The sequence below is a fragment of the Notolepis coatsorum genome (genome assembly GCF_963971535.1).
Source record: "Notolepis coatsorum genome assembly, chromosome: 17".
Lineage (NCBI taxonomy): Eukaryota > Metazoa > Chordata > Actinopteri > Aulopiformes > Paralepididae > Notolepis > Notolepis coatsorum.
In genome coordinates this window covers 35,350,488-35,365,661 of record NC_140181.1, presented here as the reverse complement: position 1 = coordinate 35,365,661, position 15,174 = coordinate 35,350,488, and the positions used below count along the sequence as shown (strand labels likewise).

The window sequence follows — 15,174 nt, the reverse complement described above, 5'->3', positions numbered from 1 at the left end:
TACATACATCCCAAGAACAAATTAAAACGTTCGCCAACTGGCTATATTCCAACACAACCAATCGAGTTGAACTTGTCCCCTGAGTTCTCCCTGCGCGCTGCAGTAATTACATCCAAATGTTTCTCTGGCGCAAAAGAGAAAGCGAATCTTAAAACGAAGGTTATCATATAACCCTAGTTATATGAAAAAAGGTTGCAGTGCACTAGTTCGAATCCAGCTCACAGCTCCGGGGTTGTCACCAGCTTGGCTGGCCGTTCACACTAATACAATTGGCAGTATTAGAGGGTGGGAGAAGCTGGCTGGGTGGGTCCGGGTCGTTGTAAACAGCGACTCCTACAGTTCGGTCGGGGCGCCTGCTAAGCGCAGATAGGACTTGAGTGGGATAGTGTGATCCTTCCACACGCTACGCCCTCTCAGTGAGAATCCGCGCTGCCAGGTGAAAAGAAGCGGTTGATTGGCTGGACGTGTGTCGGAGGAAGCACGTGATAGCCTCCACTTTCCCAGACCGACTGTGGGGGGTAAGTGCGCAGCGACCAGGAAGGGGATTGGGAATTGGCATAACGACTAACATTGGGATGGGAGAAAATCGGAGGAAAATGGAGGGGGAAAAAGATAAAAAAAAAAAAAAAAAAAAAAAGTCTTAATATCAGAAGGTTTTGAATGTTTATCTCCTCTCCATTCTTCTTTTCCTCTCCTCTCCTCCCATCTCCTCCTTCCATTGCCTCTCCTCCCATCTCCTGAGAAGGTTTTAATATGAGAAGGTTTTAATTTAAGACGGTTTTAATATTAGAAGGGTTTGATATGAGAACGTTGTAATCTGAGAAGGTTTTAATATAAGAAGGTTTTGATATGAGAAGGTTTTAAAATGAGAAGGTTTTGAATGTTTATCTCCTCTCCACTCTTCCTCTCCTCCTCCCCTCTTCTCTCTCCTCATCTCCTATCGTCTCATCTCCTCTCTCTTCATCTCCTCTCTCTCGTCTCCTCTCTCTCGTCTCCTCTCCTTCCCTCTTGTCTCCTCTTTTCTCTTCTCCTCTCCTCTCATCTCTCCTCTTCTCCTCTCTCCTCATCTCCTCTCCTTCCCTCTCGTTTCCTCTCTTCTCCTCTCTCATCCCTCTCCTCTCTTGTCCTCTCCTCTCATCTCGTCTCCTCTCGCCTCCTCTCCTCTCCTCTCCTCTCCAGGTGAATGCAGCTGTTAATAGCCTACTAGCACCAGGCTCTGCGAACACACTCATCACCTCCCACGCGTTGGTAAGTATAAGTGTGTGTGTGTGTGTGTGTGTGTGTGTGTGTGTGTGTGTGTGTGTGTGTGTGTGTGTGTGTGTGTGTGTGTGTGTGTGTGTGTGTGTGTGTGTGTGTGTGTGTGTGTGTGTGTGTGTGTGTGTGTGTGTGTGTGTGTGTGTGTGTGTGTGTGTGTGTGTGTGTGTGTGTGTGTGTGTGTGTGTGTGTGTACGTACTTCTATCTTTAGGTGAAACAGCCCTGTGTCCTGTGGGTGTTTCTGCCATATACCTTGTTTTATTTCACTGTTTAATTCCACGATATGCCGTCTTCTTATATACAGTATGTTAGGGATGTTAACAAATAATCGAAGATCTACTATCAAACAATGATATGTTACAATGTTGTCTCTTATTACATTGTAGCTGTCAGTAGAATGGTGCATTTTCAAAGCATGTTTCAATGAACAGATAGAGGGTGCAATATAACTACTACAGAGGCAACTACCTTTGTGTCTGGAAAATAAGCAAGGGGAAAAAACACGGCAACTTGCTAAATTAAGCGGGCTAAGAGAAGCGTTGATTTTGAGCTGCGACCCACAACTAACCCAAGTCAGTCTGTGAAAACGACATGATCAGTATGGTTGACGGCGAAGGATTGCCAAATGATGCACCTGCTTGAGCCAGCGTACCATATCCCATCCTGAGGCACAATCACCTTGTGCACCGGTACACTGATGCCAAGTTCGGAGTTGCTCGCACAGTCAGCTAGCTAACGTTATTGCTGCTTGCAAGGTTGCATTGACGACAGACAGCTGGAGTGCCCTGAAAGCTATGTTACCGTCACTAGCCACTACATCATAGAGGACTAACTAGAAGTTTGCCGGGTCGGCATATAGCAGACCACCTTGTGTAACAAGAAGCCATTCTCCATCCCTGGATACAAATCTGACTGACTGGTGGAAAGTCAATGCGGGGAGATTCCCCAGGCTGGCAAAGCTGGCACGCCAGTACCTCTGTATACCCGTGACATCAGTACCATCCTGTTTTTGGACTGATTGTGACTAGGCTGCAAGAACAAATAAATTGGGACCAAGTGAGTCAGTCTGAGACAGGCTATTTATGTTCTATGTAGGCTATCTTGTTGCAAAATAATAATAATAATAATAATAATAATAATAATAATAATAATAATAATAATAATAATAATAATAATAATAATAATAATAATAATAATAATAATAGCTTCATTAAAAAGTTGTTGCTTCGTTAGTACAGTTGGTTGTTTTCAGCGTTTTATGCGCGTAATCTGTTATTTAGTTAGGCCTATTGGACATCTTCGTCGACATAAGTAGATTTTTCGTTTTTGTTTATTTATTCATTTAATATAAATCTGTGTTTAGAAACATTTTGAGTTTGTTAAATACATGCTTTAGATTTTTGAAGTGGCGAGTGATATCTTTTTGTCACATATGCAGCTCGCATAAAAGTCGAGCTGCATATGCAGCTCTTAAAGTCGACACAATGTGTTTTAATTAGTGGTGGGACTCGATTAAAAATGTTAATCGAATTAATTCGAGACTTTATAGTTAATTAATCTAAATTAATCACATTTTAATCGCATATCAATATTTGATGCAAAAAGCCAATTTTTTCAATTCAAATGAATTTTGGTATACGAGCAAAATCCTGTATTAGCTACTACACAGACCAACAGATCAATGCAATTTTTTTTATTTTATTTTTTATCTTTCTTCCCCTCTTTTTCCCGATTTTTCTCCCATCCCACCCTTCCTGGTTGTTGCGTACTTTCCCCTACTGTTGGTCCGGGAGACCGGAGACTGTCACATGCTTTCCTCCGACGCATGTGCAGCCTGCCGGCAGGCCAACCTGGCCGCGCAGGTTCTCACCGGGGAGAGTGTAGCGTGTGGGAGGCCACACTATCTCTCCTTAGTTCCAACCCTTGCTGAGCAGGCGCCCCGACCGAACTGTAGGGGTCGCTGTCCACAACGCCCAGGACCCACCCTTCAGCTTTCCCACCCTCTGATACAGCCAATTGTATCAGTGTGAGAGGCCAGCCAAGCTGATAGCAACGCCGGGAGCTGGATTCGAACAGGCGAATCCAGTGTCTCCCGGTGTTGGTGACGAACGTAATCTCCGTGCGCCACCTGCCCCCCCATCAATGCAATTTTTAACAAAGTGTAGCAATTTTAGGAATAATATATAGCGCAAAGGACCTTTTGTAAACTCAAGCACTTTCGAGGTAAAAGTAAAACGCAGTACTTTCAAGTACATTCCAGAACAGTTGACCATTGGGGAAAAAAACTCTTGATTGATCTCAATTTCTCTTATTAAATTTTTTTATGAACAAACCAGACTAAGAAAAAAAGTTATTTGCGATTTATTATACTTTATACTTAGCACATGCATGAGTCTGGTCTCCTTTGAAAGGTAACATTCTTACACAATAAAGAAAAATCATCATGCGATTAAATGCATACATCTTTTTTAACTTTTAATTCTTTCTGTAGTTAATGAATCGAAATGAATGCGATAAAGTTCCAGCCCTAGTTTTAATATGTTGAGGCCTCTACATTTCTATATGTTTCATATGCCATGTTGTGAGAATGCATGCATGCTTACAATTTGCAACCCTAATATATGTAATATAATATAATTCATTCAATTGATTTATTTATTTCTCTCCACCCTTTTCTTCACTGTCTCTCTTTTTCTCTGTCTCTGTTTCTCTATCTCTCTCTATCTGTCTTTGTGTGTGTGTGTGTCTCTCTCTCTCTCTCTCTCTCTCTCTCTCTCTCTCTCTATCTCTCTCTCTAGACTCCAGTGTTATTGACTCCCAGTCCCCTTCCTTCCACCATTCACTTCTGGAGCACACTCAGTCCGATCGCTCCTCGCTCCCCGGCAAAATTCTCCTTCCAGGTAACTAAGTATTTTTACTCAAGTACTTAAAGGAATAGTCCACTAAAGAAATATAAAGCTGATTTATCATGCCCATAATCTCACCCATATCACAAAACTATAAACCTGCCTTGTACACATGCATTAATTTTGTTTGATAGTTATAGATCCATAATGAAATGTCCCTGTGATTCATGTAGTATTAGTGGTTAAATGTTGTCTTTGTGACAGGTAGTCTTCCTCCTAGTGAAGGTAGTCTTCCTCCTAGTGAAGGTAGTCTTCCTTATAGTGAAGGTAGTCTTCCTCCTAGTGAAGGTAGTCTTCCTCCTAGTGAAGGTAGTCTTCCTCCTAGTGAAGGTAGTCTTCCTTATAGTGAAGGTAGTCTTCCTCCTAGTGAAGGTAGTCTTCCTTATAGTGAAGGTAGTCTTCCTCCTAGTGAAGGTAGTCTTCCTCCCAGTGAAGGTAGTCTTCCTCCCAGTGAAGGTAGTCTTCCTCCTAGTGAAGGTAGTCTTCCTCCTAGTGAAGGTCGTCTTCCTCCCAGTGAAGGTAGTCTTCCTCCCAGTGAAGGTTGTCTTCCTCCCAGTGAAGGTAGTCTTCCTCCCAGTGAAGGTAGTCTTCCTCCTAGTGAAGGTAGTCTTCCTCCTAGTGAAGGTAGTCTTCCTCCTAGTGAAGGTAGTCTTCCTCCCAGTGAAGGTCGTCTTCCTCCCAGTGAAGGTCGTCTTCCTCCTAGTGAAGGTAGTCTTCCTCCTAGTGAAGGTCGTCTTCCTCCTAGTGAAGGTCGTATTCCTCCCAGTGAAGGTCGTCTTCCTCCCAGTGAAGGTCGTCTTCCTCCCAGTGAAGGTCGTCTTCCTCCCAGTGAAGGTCGTCTTCCTCCCAGTGAAGGTCATCTTCCTCCTAGTGAAGGTAGTCTTCCTCCTAGTGAAGGTAGTCTTCCTCCCAGTGAAGGTAGTCTTCCTCCTGGTGAAGGTAGTCTTCCTCCTAGTGAAGGTAGTCTTCCTCCTAGGGAAAGTGGTCTTCCTCCCAGTGAAGGTTGTCTTCCTCCCAGTGAAGGTAGTCTTCCTCCCAGTGAAGGTAGTCTTCCTCCCAGTGAAGGTCGTCTTCCTCCTAGTGAAGGTAGTCTTCCTCCTAGTGAAGGTAGTCTTCCTCCTAGTGAAGGTAGTCTTCCTCCTAGTGAAGGTAGTCTTCCTCCCAGTGAAGGTAGTCTTCCTCCTAGTGAAGGTAGTCTTCCTCCCAGTGAAGGTCGTCTTCCTCCTAGTGAAGGTAGTCTTCCTCCTAGTGAAGGTAGTCTTCCTCCTAGTGAAGGTAGTCTTCCTCCTAGTGAAGGTAGTCTTCCTCCTAGTGAAGGTCGTCTTCCTCCTAGTGAAGGTAGTCTTCCTCCCAGTGAAGGTAGTCTTCCTCCTAGTGAAGGTAGTCTTCCTCCTAGTGAAGGTAGTCTTCCTCCTAGTGAAGGTAGTCTTCCTCCCAGTGAAGGTTGTCTTCCTCCCAGTGAAGGTTGTCTTCCTCCCAGTGAAGGTTGTCTTCCTCCCAGTGAAGGTAGTCTTCCTCCTAGTGACCTAGTGAAGGTCGTCTTCCTCCTAGGGAAAGTGGTCTTCCTCCCAGTGAAGGAGGTCTTCCTTCTATGTTCCACCTGAACATAGAACCTGGAGGATAATGTGTACTCTGACTCCATACACACACACACACACACACACACACACACACACACACACACACACACACACACACACACACACACACACACACACACACACACACACACACACACACACAGTGAACCTTCCTTCTACCTATATAGTAGTACCATATTGTGTGTCAGCCTTTTTTCAGCCCCCCCTCTCTCTCCCTCTCCCTCTTTCTATCTCCCTCTGTCTCCCTCCTCTCTATCTCTCTCCTCTATCTCTCTCTCTCTCTGTCTCTCTCTCTCTCTCTGTCTCTCTACATCTCTCTCTCTCTCTCTCTGTTCCTCTATCTCTCTATGTGTCTCTCTCCTGGAGTTCTGGCTCAAACATTTACATCACGGCCATCTGTCTCCTTCCTCTCTCATCCTACAATCCAGTCACACACGCACACACACACATGCACGGATGGGACTAAACATGTATCCTTACCTCACAATATAAATCAATATACGATATGGAGTTGATCATTTTATATAATTCAGTATACGATATGGGGATGATAATTTGAGTTGACATTGTGACATTACATCAAGCTAATTTATTGTTAAATTAAATGCTGATTGCCCCCTCTGCTGTGCAAACTGTGTAATGTTTGACATATACCTTGTAAAGTACAGCCCCAAAATACAAAAAATAGATTAGACTAGATTATATTAGATTAGATTAGATTAGATTAGATTAAAATGTATTGTCATCATACAGCACAACGAAAATAAGTTTGGCATCCAGAGTGCAAATGTAACAGTAATGTGCAATATACAATGTACAGGTTATTAAACTGGAGTATATATATAAATGAGTACCACTGAGTAATAATGCTAATCAGATGTATGTACAGTGATACAGGTATAAAGACACTATGGTAGTAAGTCATACTGGCCAGTGGCCAGCGGTATAACTAGTAAGAGTAGGTGTTACAAAGGGTCAGATTAAACCGAATATATATATTTATTGCCTGAGATCCCATGTATAATATTTGTATATCGTTTGATATCCTTTGTATATTCTTTGTACATATACACGGAATATCCCTTTTACCTAGTACAGACCATAATATTTCGTTCTCCTATTGGAAGCGATCCCCTAGGCGCCACGGCCATACCCCCCAATGTCTAGTTCAAAGTCACCGCCAAAGACATGCCTGGACATGACCGGCTCTGCGCAAGAATACGAGACAGAAATAAGGTTGGCACTAGATTATTCACCGTACGTATAAATACGTCGCAGGTGGATACAGCAGCACTTAGCCTAAAGTCAAGTTAACCTAGAAACGTGTTACCCTCAAACGTAAAGCCTTCATCACGAGTCAACGACCAAGTGAAGTGAGCAACCGTGCATCTAAATAGAGCACTTATAACCGCGTGCGAATAGGACAGTAAAGTGTCAGAGCTTAGTGGAATAACGTCAAGTTCGACCTAGTTAATGTGAAGTACCGCGCACCGGAGAATCTACACCGGTGAATGCAGAGCCTTTTCCGACTGGATTATTGCTTTGGTCCTGTGGCTGTTGGAGCGGAGGAGAATCGTCTACACCCACTACTGTGTGGGATTTACCCGTGAGGAACATCACTCGAGCCCGTCTCTAGGAGAGGCTGGCTGGCTTTCACCTATGCTGCACGCATACTTGGATTATAGCTGCTGCTTTCGTCTGCCGATCAAGGGAGTAATGTACCGCCTCCCGTAGCTGGAGCTTATTGATTCCTCGGTGATCCAGACTTTTGCATTCGAACATTCCTCCCCCTGCTGGCTTACAACCGGAGGGACCCCTTTAGTATCTCCAGCGGACCTACTAGTGTACTATATATAATTCCTATGATACAGGTGGTATTCATTATCTCCTGCGTAATATTCTAATGGACTTACGCTCTTGACCTATTCATGCACATTCTTCGCCTTACAAGCGCAATTCATAGTTATCATTCTGTAACCTACCGTTGCTATAATAATAAATATTCTTCTAACCAAGATTTGTTGTGGAACCGTGTCATTGTGGAGGTGTTCATCTCATATACCTGTGTACTGTATGGCCAGTAGTAATGTACATAAAGCAGTAGTGGTTTAATGATACCATACTTATTAATACAGTCAGGGAATTGTACCCCTCAGTTACAATTGGTCCTTCGAGCCGGAGGGTAATTAGCGTAATATTAATATAATATTAATATTAACATGGCCGATGATGAACACTGCACAAACGGTTCTCCTAAGCTAGATCGCCCGGAGCGCAGACGGCAGCCACCTCGTTACCTAGAGGACTACGCTGCCAGTCTACTACCTAGCTTTATACAGACGTTAAATACGGATAAAATAAGTAAAGCGGATAGTAAAAGTGTCAAACCCTACCGACCAGGCGACCCCGCCAGTAGAGACCCTAGTGGGTTCTAACGTAACTGACCAAGCTCACGAGGGGGACCAGGAGGGACATGACATGACTTTACCCCCCGCCAACGTCAACGAGACAGTCCCCGGAGAGCTCCAGGATAGAGAAAGCGCTCCAGGGACGGAACCCGACCCACTACCAGAAGAGACGCACACCCAGGAGATGGACCTCCTCGGAGCGCGACAGGAGAACGGATCCCCAACGAGCACTGCCAGAAGCCGATCACCTCCGCCTGTGTCTTCCCCCAGCGAAGCGGACAAGATGCTGGCGCAGGCACTCATCGCCACCCTGGCAGCCTCCACCGAACGCGATCGACTTCAAGCGCAACAGACGAGCGAGCGCGAACAAGCTGCAGACCAACGAGAGCGCCTTCACGCGCAACTCCAAGCGCAAGCCCTCCGTGAACGCGAACATTCTGCAACCGAGCGAGAGCGCTTCCAGGCGCAACAAAGGAGTGAAGACGACCGCATAAGACTGGAGACCAGACGCCTTCAGACGGAAGAGAACATTGAAAGAAGCCGCGCCGATGCACAGCACGCCGCCGCCAATGCACAGCGCGACGCCGCAAATGCACAGCTCCACGCCGCCCATGCCAGCGCCAATGCACAGCGCGACGCCGCCAATGCACAGCGCGACGCCGCCCATGCCAGCGCCAATGCACAGCGCGACGCCGCCAATGCCCACCGCGAAGCAGAGCGCGACGCCGCCCATGCCCAGCGCGAAGCAGAGCGCGACCGGCTGCAGGCGCAGATGATGGACAAATTGATTGCCATGGCGACACCCCCTCTCTCCGCACGGAGCTCCCGGAGATCATCACGACAAGGGTCTAGGACACATTCCCCTACCCGACCAAGCGACCCGGGACCCCGCCAACAGGAGGATCCTGTCCACGTCTCCGAACCCCCTCCCCGGCCGGTCCATACGAGACCCAGCAACCGGGAAGAACCGGACCACGCCGAGAGACTGAACAGAAGACTCCAGGACCTAGCAGAGGAAGAGGAAGAGGAAGAGGAGGAATGTCAAGCCGACCAGCAGCAACGTACTCTGGACCAGGAGGCCCAGTACACCCCCGACCAGCAGCAACGTACTCTGGACCAGGAGGCCAAGTACAGCCCAGACGTCAGCCCCGAGGCACTGCGCTACAAACCCCGACTCAACTCACGGGTGAGTTTGACGCACCGTCAGCACCGAGGAACAGCACCTGGGTACCCGACCCCTGGTACCCACCAAGTACCAGCCCACGACGACACGTACGGGGAGACTCGCCCAGGAGGCCTCTCCCCCAACGCTCACCGATGTGCCAGCCATCCATGGCATCGTACCTTGGCACACCGACGTTCCCGGACTTCACACACGAGAACCGAGCACAGTACACAGAGCTACGAATGTGCTTAGAGACAATGATGTCCGATGTACCAGATGAAACGTACAAGTATGCTATCCTACTCAAGCACCTGAAGGTGCCCAGAGCGCACAATATAGCGCTGGCATATTCCAACTCTACTACCCCATACACCGCGGCTCTAGTAGCCCTCGACCAACGTTATGGACGCATATGGGACTACGTGATACAAGAGATAAGAGACATCGACCGTCTCCCCCCAGCCAGAGACAACAGAGCATTAGATGACCTCTCTATCAAGGTACAGTCCCTGGTAGGGATGCTGGGGTCCCAAAAGGAAAAAGGGATATACGAACTGTACGCTAACTCTAATGTAGAGAGGATACTAGAGAAGCTCCCTCCCGCCCGACAAGAGCGTTTTCGGCGGCAGAGAGACAACCGCGACCCCAACGGCCCAGAGGCATCCCTCCTAGACCTGTCTGAGTTCCTCGCCAGGGAGGTCAGCAGCCTACGACTGGACACGTTCGTATGGAGTGGACCAAGCCCAAGAGATGGACCTCGGGGATCAAATGATAACCGCCGGTCGGTGACCGTTATGCACCAAGCCGAATCAGTACCGCAGCACAAGAACCACAACACCCCCTCGACAAAAGAGGAGTGGAAGATTGAATGCCAGTACTGTGAAGGGGAACATCGGCTGTATCAATGCGACACTTTCGGGAAGCTGACCACGGACGAGGTGAGTCAGTGGATCAAGGACCACCGCCGCTGCTTCCGCTACGCGCGCAGCCATATGGCAGCTGAGTGCCGCTTGAAGAAGTGCAGCAGGTGCGGCGGCGCCCACTTGGAGGTCCTGCATGACATCAACAGGCGTCTGCCAGGACAACAAAGTGGGCCCGTCACGGTAATGTACCAGGCCGAGGCGGTGGCACCAGTACCAAAGATCCACCAGACCGCTCCCTACTGTCCCGACTGCTACAGCAGACACTGGGAGTCACGGTGCTACTCGGACGACCGCGAGTCGGCACCACCCCAGACGATCCAAAGCAACCGACCAACAGGAGTGCTCCACATTGACCAGCATAGCGGGACCCCCCGAGTGCTCATGAAAGTGGTCAGAGTGCTCCTGAGCTACGAGGACAAGGTCCTGGACACTTACGCCGTCCTGGACGATGGGTCTGAAAAGACTCTCCTCCTCGCTTCCGCCGCAGCCCAGTTGGGCCTGCGGGGTGCCAAAGGTACCATGACAATACGCACCATCAGAAGGGACCAGAAGACCATAAAGGGTGAAAAGGTCTCCTTCAAGATAGCAGCGGTGGACCAGCCCGAGAAGCAGTATAGTATTACCAACGTCTTCACCAGCCACGACATAGGCCTGTCCCAGTACACCTACCCCATCCCACAGCTGATGGCGAAGTATGTGCACCTACGTCAACTACCTATACCGCTTATCGACGGCGCCACACCGACCCTGCTCATCGGCTCCGACCACGCGGACCTCATTCTCCCAATTGAGGCGGCCCACATCGGACCCAAAGGATGCCCAGTCGCGGTTCAGACCCGACTGGGGTGGACGCTCCAGGGCCCCCTCTACGGACTTGACAGTCAACCCACGTCTACACGCTGCCTACACACAAAGGCGAGCGACACCGGCCACTCCCTCGTACAGCCCGATGAGAGACTATTGACATTAAGCGAGAGGCCTGTGAGAGAACCGTGGGCACAAGAGGGAGTTCGGAACTCCACCCCCCTCAGCTGCGCTCCAGACGTAGCTGACCTCGAACCCAGCACCCCAAGCGACTCCTTGATGGGGCGGCCGGAACCGGCCCCTCCTCAGACGGGGTACAGAGCAAACAAGAGAAACAGACGGAGGAGGTGGAGGCGCAGCCAAGCACAGATCAAAGCAGTCTCAGGCCTGCTTCCTCCTAACCCCCCTACCATCCCTTCCAGCCCGTCAGAAGCGGGTCAAAGACGGGGACAACTTAAAAGTGGACACAGTCGTCGTGATCATAGACCAGTCACTACCCCGAGCTGCGTGGCCGGCCGGCCGCGTAAGCAAAGTGATCACTGGTGCCGACGGAAAGGTCAGAGCGGCAGAAGTGCTCGTCCAGGGGCGGACATACACCCGACCCGTGGCGAGGCTGATCGAGTCGCCAAGGCTCCCCGACTCTCTTAATGACGACCATGACCCACTGACTTTGTGAATTGCCCTACTCCTCACAACGGACATTGAGTAGTGGACAGTGCGGTTAATCTGTCTCTGCTTATCTAATTAGGTGCGGACTAATTAGGAGGCGGCTGTTACAAAGGGTCAGATTAAACCGAATATATATATTTATTGCCTGAGATCCCATGTATAATATTTGTATATCGTTTGATATCCTTTGTATATTCTTTGTACATATACACGGAATATCCCTTTTACCTAGTACAGACCATAATATTTCGTTCTCCTATTGGAAGCGATCCCCTAGGCGCCACGGCCATACCCCCCAATGTCTAGTTCAAAGTCACCGCCAAAGACATGCCTGGACATGACCGGCTCTGCGCAAGAATACGAGACAGAAATAAGGTTGGCACTAGATTATTCACCGTACGTATAAATACGTTGCAGGTGGATACAGCAGCACTTAGCCTAAAGTCAAGTTAACCTAGAAACGTGTTACCCTCAAACGTAAAGCCTTCATCACGAGTCAACGACCAAGTGAAGTGAGCAACCGTGCATCTAAATAGAGCACTTATAACCGCGTGCGAATAGGACAGTAAAGTGTCAGAGCTTAGTGGAATAACGTCAAGTTCGACCTAGTTAATGTGAAGTACCGCGCACCGGAGAATCTACACCGGTGAATGCAGAGCCTTTTCCGACTGGATTATTGCTTTGGTCCTGTGGCTGTTGGAGCGGAGGAGAATCGTCTACACCCACTACTGTGTGGGATTTACCCGTGAGGAACATCACTCGAGCCCGTCTCTAGGAGAGGCTGGCTGGCTTTCACCTATGCTGCACGCATACTTGGATTATAGCTGCTGCTTTCGTCTGCCGATCAAGGGAGTAATGTACCGCCTCCCGTAGCTGGAGCTTATTGATTCCTCAGTGATCCAGACTTTTGCATTCGAACATTCCTCCCCCTGCTGGCTTACAACCGGAGGGACCCCTTTAGTATCTCCAGCGGACCTACTAGTGTACTATATATAATTCCTATGATACAGGTGGTATTCATTATCTCCTGCGTAATATTCTAATGGACTTACGCTCTTGACCTATTCATGCACATTCTTCGCCTTACAAGCGCAATTCATAGTTATCATTCTGTAACCTACCGTTGCTATAATAATAAATATTCTTCTAACCAAGATTTGTTGTGGAACCGTGTCATTGTGGAGGTGTTCATCTCATATACCTGTGTACTGTATGGCCAGTAGTAATGTACATAAAGCAGTAGTGGTTTAATGATACCATACTTATTAATACAGTCAGGGAATTGTACCCCTCAGTTACAGTAGGTAAGAAATATATATAGATATAATATATACAGTTATTTAAAAATGATTATATGCAGATATATACAGACAGATGTAGACAAATATATAAATGGTAAATATATATATATACAGTAAAATGAGCTTTATTGTACATGCTATCATACAGAGTTATATGGGTAGACTATAGTATGAGATAGGTAGTTATGATTACAGTGTAAGGCAGTTGTAGAAAGCAGTAGGTAGGTATAAATAGCTTATAGGTAACAGAGTTGAGAGTTTGTACAGTATAGAGCCGAGGTTGCCAACACGGTGCCTGCGGGCACCTGGTCGCCTGCAGGGACCACGTGAGTCGACCGCAAGGCATGTTCTAACCATGGAGCTACATTAAAAAAAAATTTTGTTCTTTTTGAACATGAAATATCTTTGTAACTGTTTGTGATAAAGACTTGCTTTAAATTGTATCTGAAATCTCTGTCAAAATTTTAACAATCTCCGTCGCCCACATGCTGAAGTAAAGCATAGCATTTAGAAATATCTAGATTGGCAATTTTCTCTTAGAATGCAGACTGCATGTAATCTGCTGTAATCTGCTGTATCTATCATATATCTATGTCTGTCACTATAGCCAATGGAAATGCTAGAAATAGTCATGTGGGCTGGGAGAATCAATGGACAATTCCTATTGTTTCTCAACTTGGATGATCCAGAAAATATAAATGAAAAGGACTCATATAGCCATAATGCTGCCCCAGTGATGATGACAATCATAGTGAAGGATTTGATGGACTTGAAGCTATGGTTTGAAGTGGTCTGACAACTATATAATTTATTGTGCAGCTGGAATGATTCATGTGTGTAACTATGCTATTTCGATAAGATGCAGAGAGGGACATTAATAGGAGCCCACAACAGAAAAGGAGGAGAGCTATATGATGGAGGGGCCTTTTTGTGTGTGTGTGTGTGTGTGCGTGTGCGTAAATTGCAGGGAGATACTGGTCCAAATATGAAGGCAACACCAAAATATATGTATTACTATTTTCACATTTGTATGTATTTTCATGTAGGCTTAGAGGGTTAAAAGGTGATCTGTGCAAATTTGTTATTCAGGAAGTTTGTATCAAACAAGTAGCCCTTCGTACTGCTCAGAGAGAGCTACCCCTGAAGTAGCTCTTAGTTTCAAAGAGGTTGGTGACCACTGGCCTAGAGTGTAGGCAATGGAGTTCAGAATTTATATGGTATTGGGTGTGGGGGCTGTAGAGAGATGACAGCTGAGGGGAAGAAGCTGTTCCTGAGTTTGCTTGACTTGGCATGAAGATTCTGGTAGCGCCTCCCAGAGGGAAGGAGGGCAAACAGTCCATGATTGGGGTGAGAGGTGTCCGTGACAATGCTGCGTGCCTTCCTCAGACACAGTTTGTGACGAATAGTCTCAATTGCAGAGAGTGATGTACTGGTATTTAGGGTTGCACGATACACAGATACTAGAAAAGTATCATGATACCCAGCTGTTAAAAACTATTCAATACTTTTATTAGTATCGATTAGGGGTGTTCAAGTTTCTCAAGTTTCTTTATAGTTGTCATACAGAAGTACAGAATACTTTTATACAAAATGCTTCTTACTGTTACGCTCCAGAGACTGCTAGACAAGATAAGTATGAAATAAAATAAAGTAGCATGTAAAAAGAAGTAAAAATAGAGGTCCCAGTAACGGTACATGTATTTGTACCGAACCATTTCGGTACGGGACTTTCGGTTCAGTATGTGCTGTGTACGGAACGAATGGAATGTCACGTGCAGAACTTAATTTCAAACTCCAAGTTCCCCCCTTGCGCAAAGGGCCGGATGTTGTTCGTTCAGCCCACGCACACCACTGAGAGATTACCTATCATTTAGCATAGCCTCATAGTATGGCGAACGCAAACGACAAGCCAGAGCTAGAAGACCTCCCACACACACACATACACACACCCTCTGTCTCTGTGCGTGAGGAGGAATTGGTGTTAGATTGAGAAGGGGCTGTCTTAAATCAAATTAATTAAAGTTTACAGCATATAGAATGGACATTCAACGTGCCTCCGAACAAGGTGTGATAAACATGAAACAATATATTTTCCTTGGCATGAAACGGGAAATAGTAATCAAACCATTAGGGACCTGTATG

General features: G+C 46.9%; 1 protein-coding gene across 1 annotated transcript in view; it reads left to right on the top strand.

The window, feature by feature from the left end:
- Nucleotides 1-15,174, top strand: part of elk1 (ETS transcription factor ELK1) — a 76,131-nt gene that overhangs the window by 49,894 nt on the left and 11,063 nt on the right. Inside the window, exons 9-10 of the mRNA XM_084333413.1 lie at nucleotides 1,180-1,248; nucleotides 4,054-4,155. Of these exons, the coding sequence (XP_084189539.1) occupies nucleotides 1,180-1,248; nucleotides 4,054-4,155 (171 nt within the window). The remainder of the gene's footprint in view (nucleotides 1-1,179; nucleotides 1,249-4,053; nucleotides 4,156-15,174) is intronic.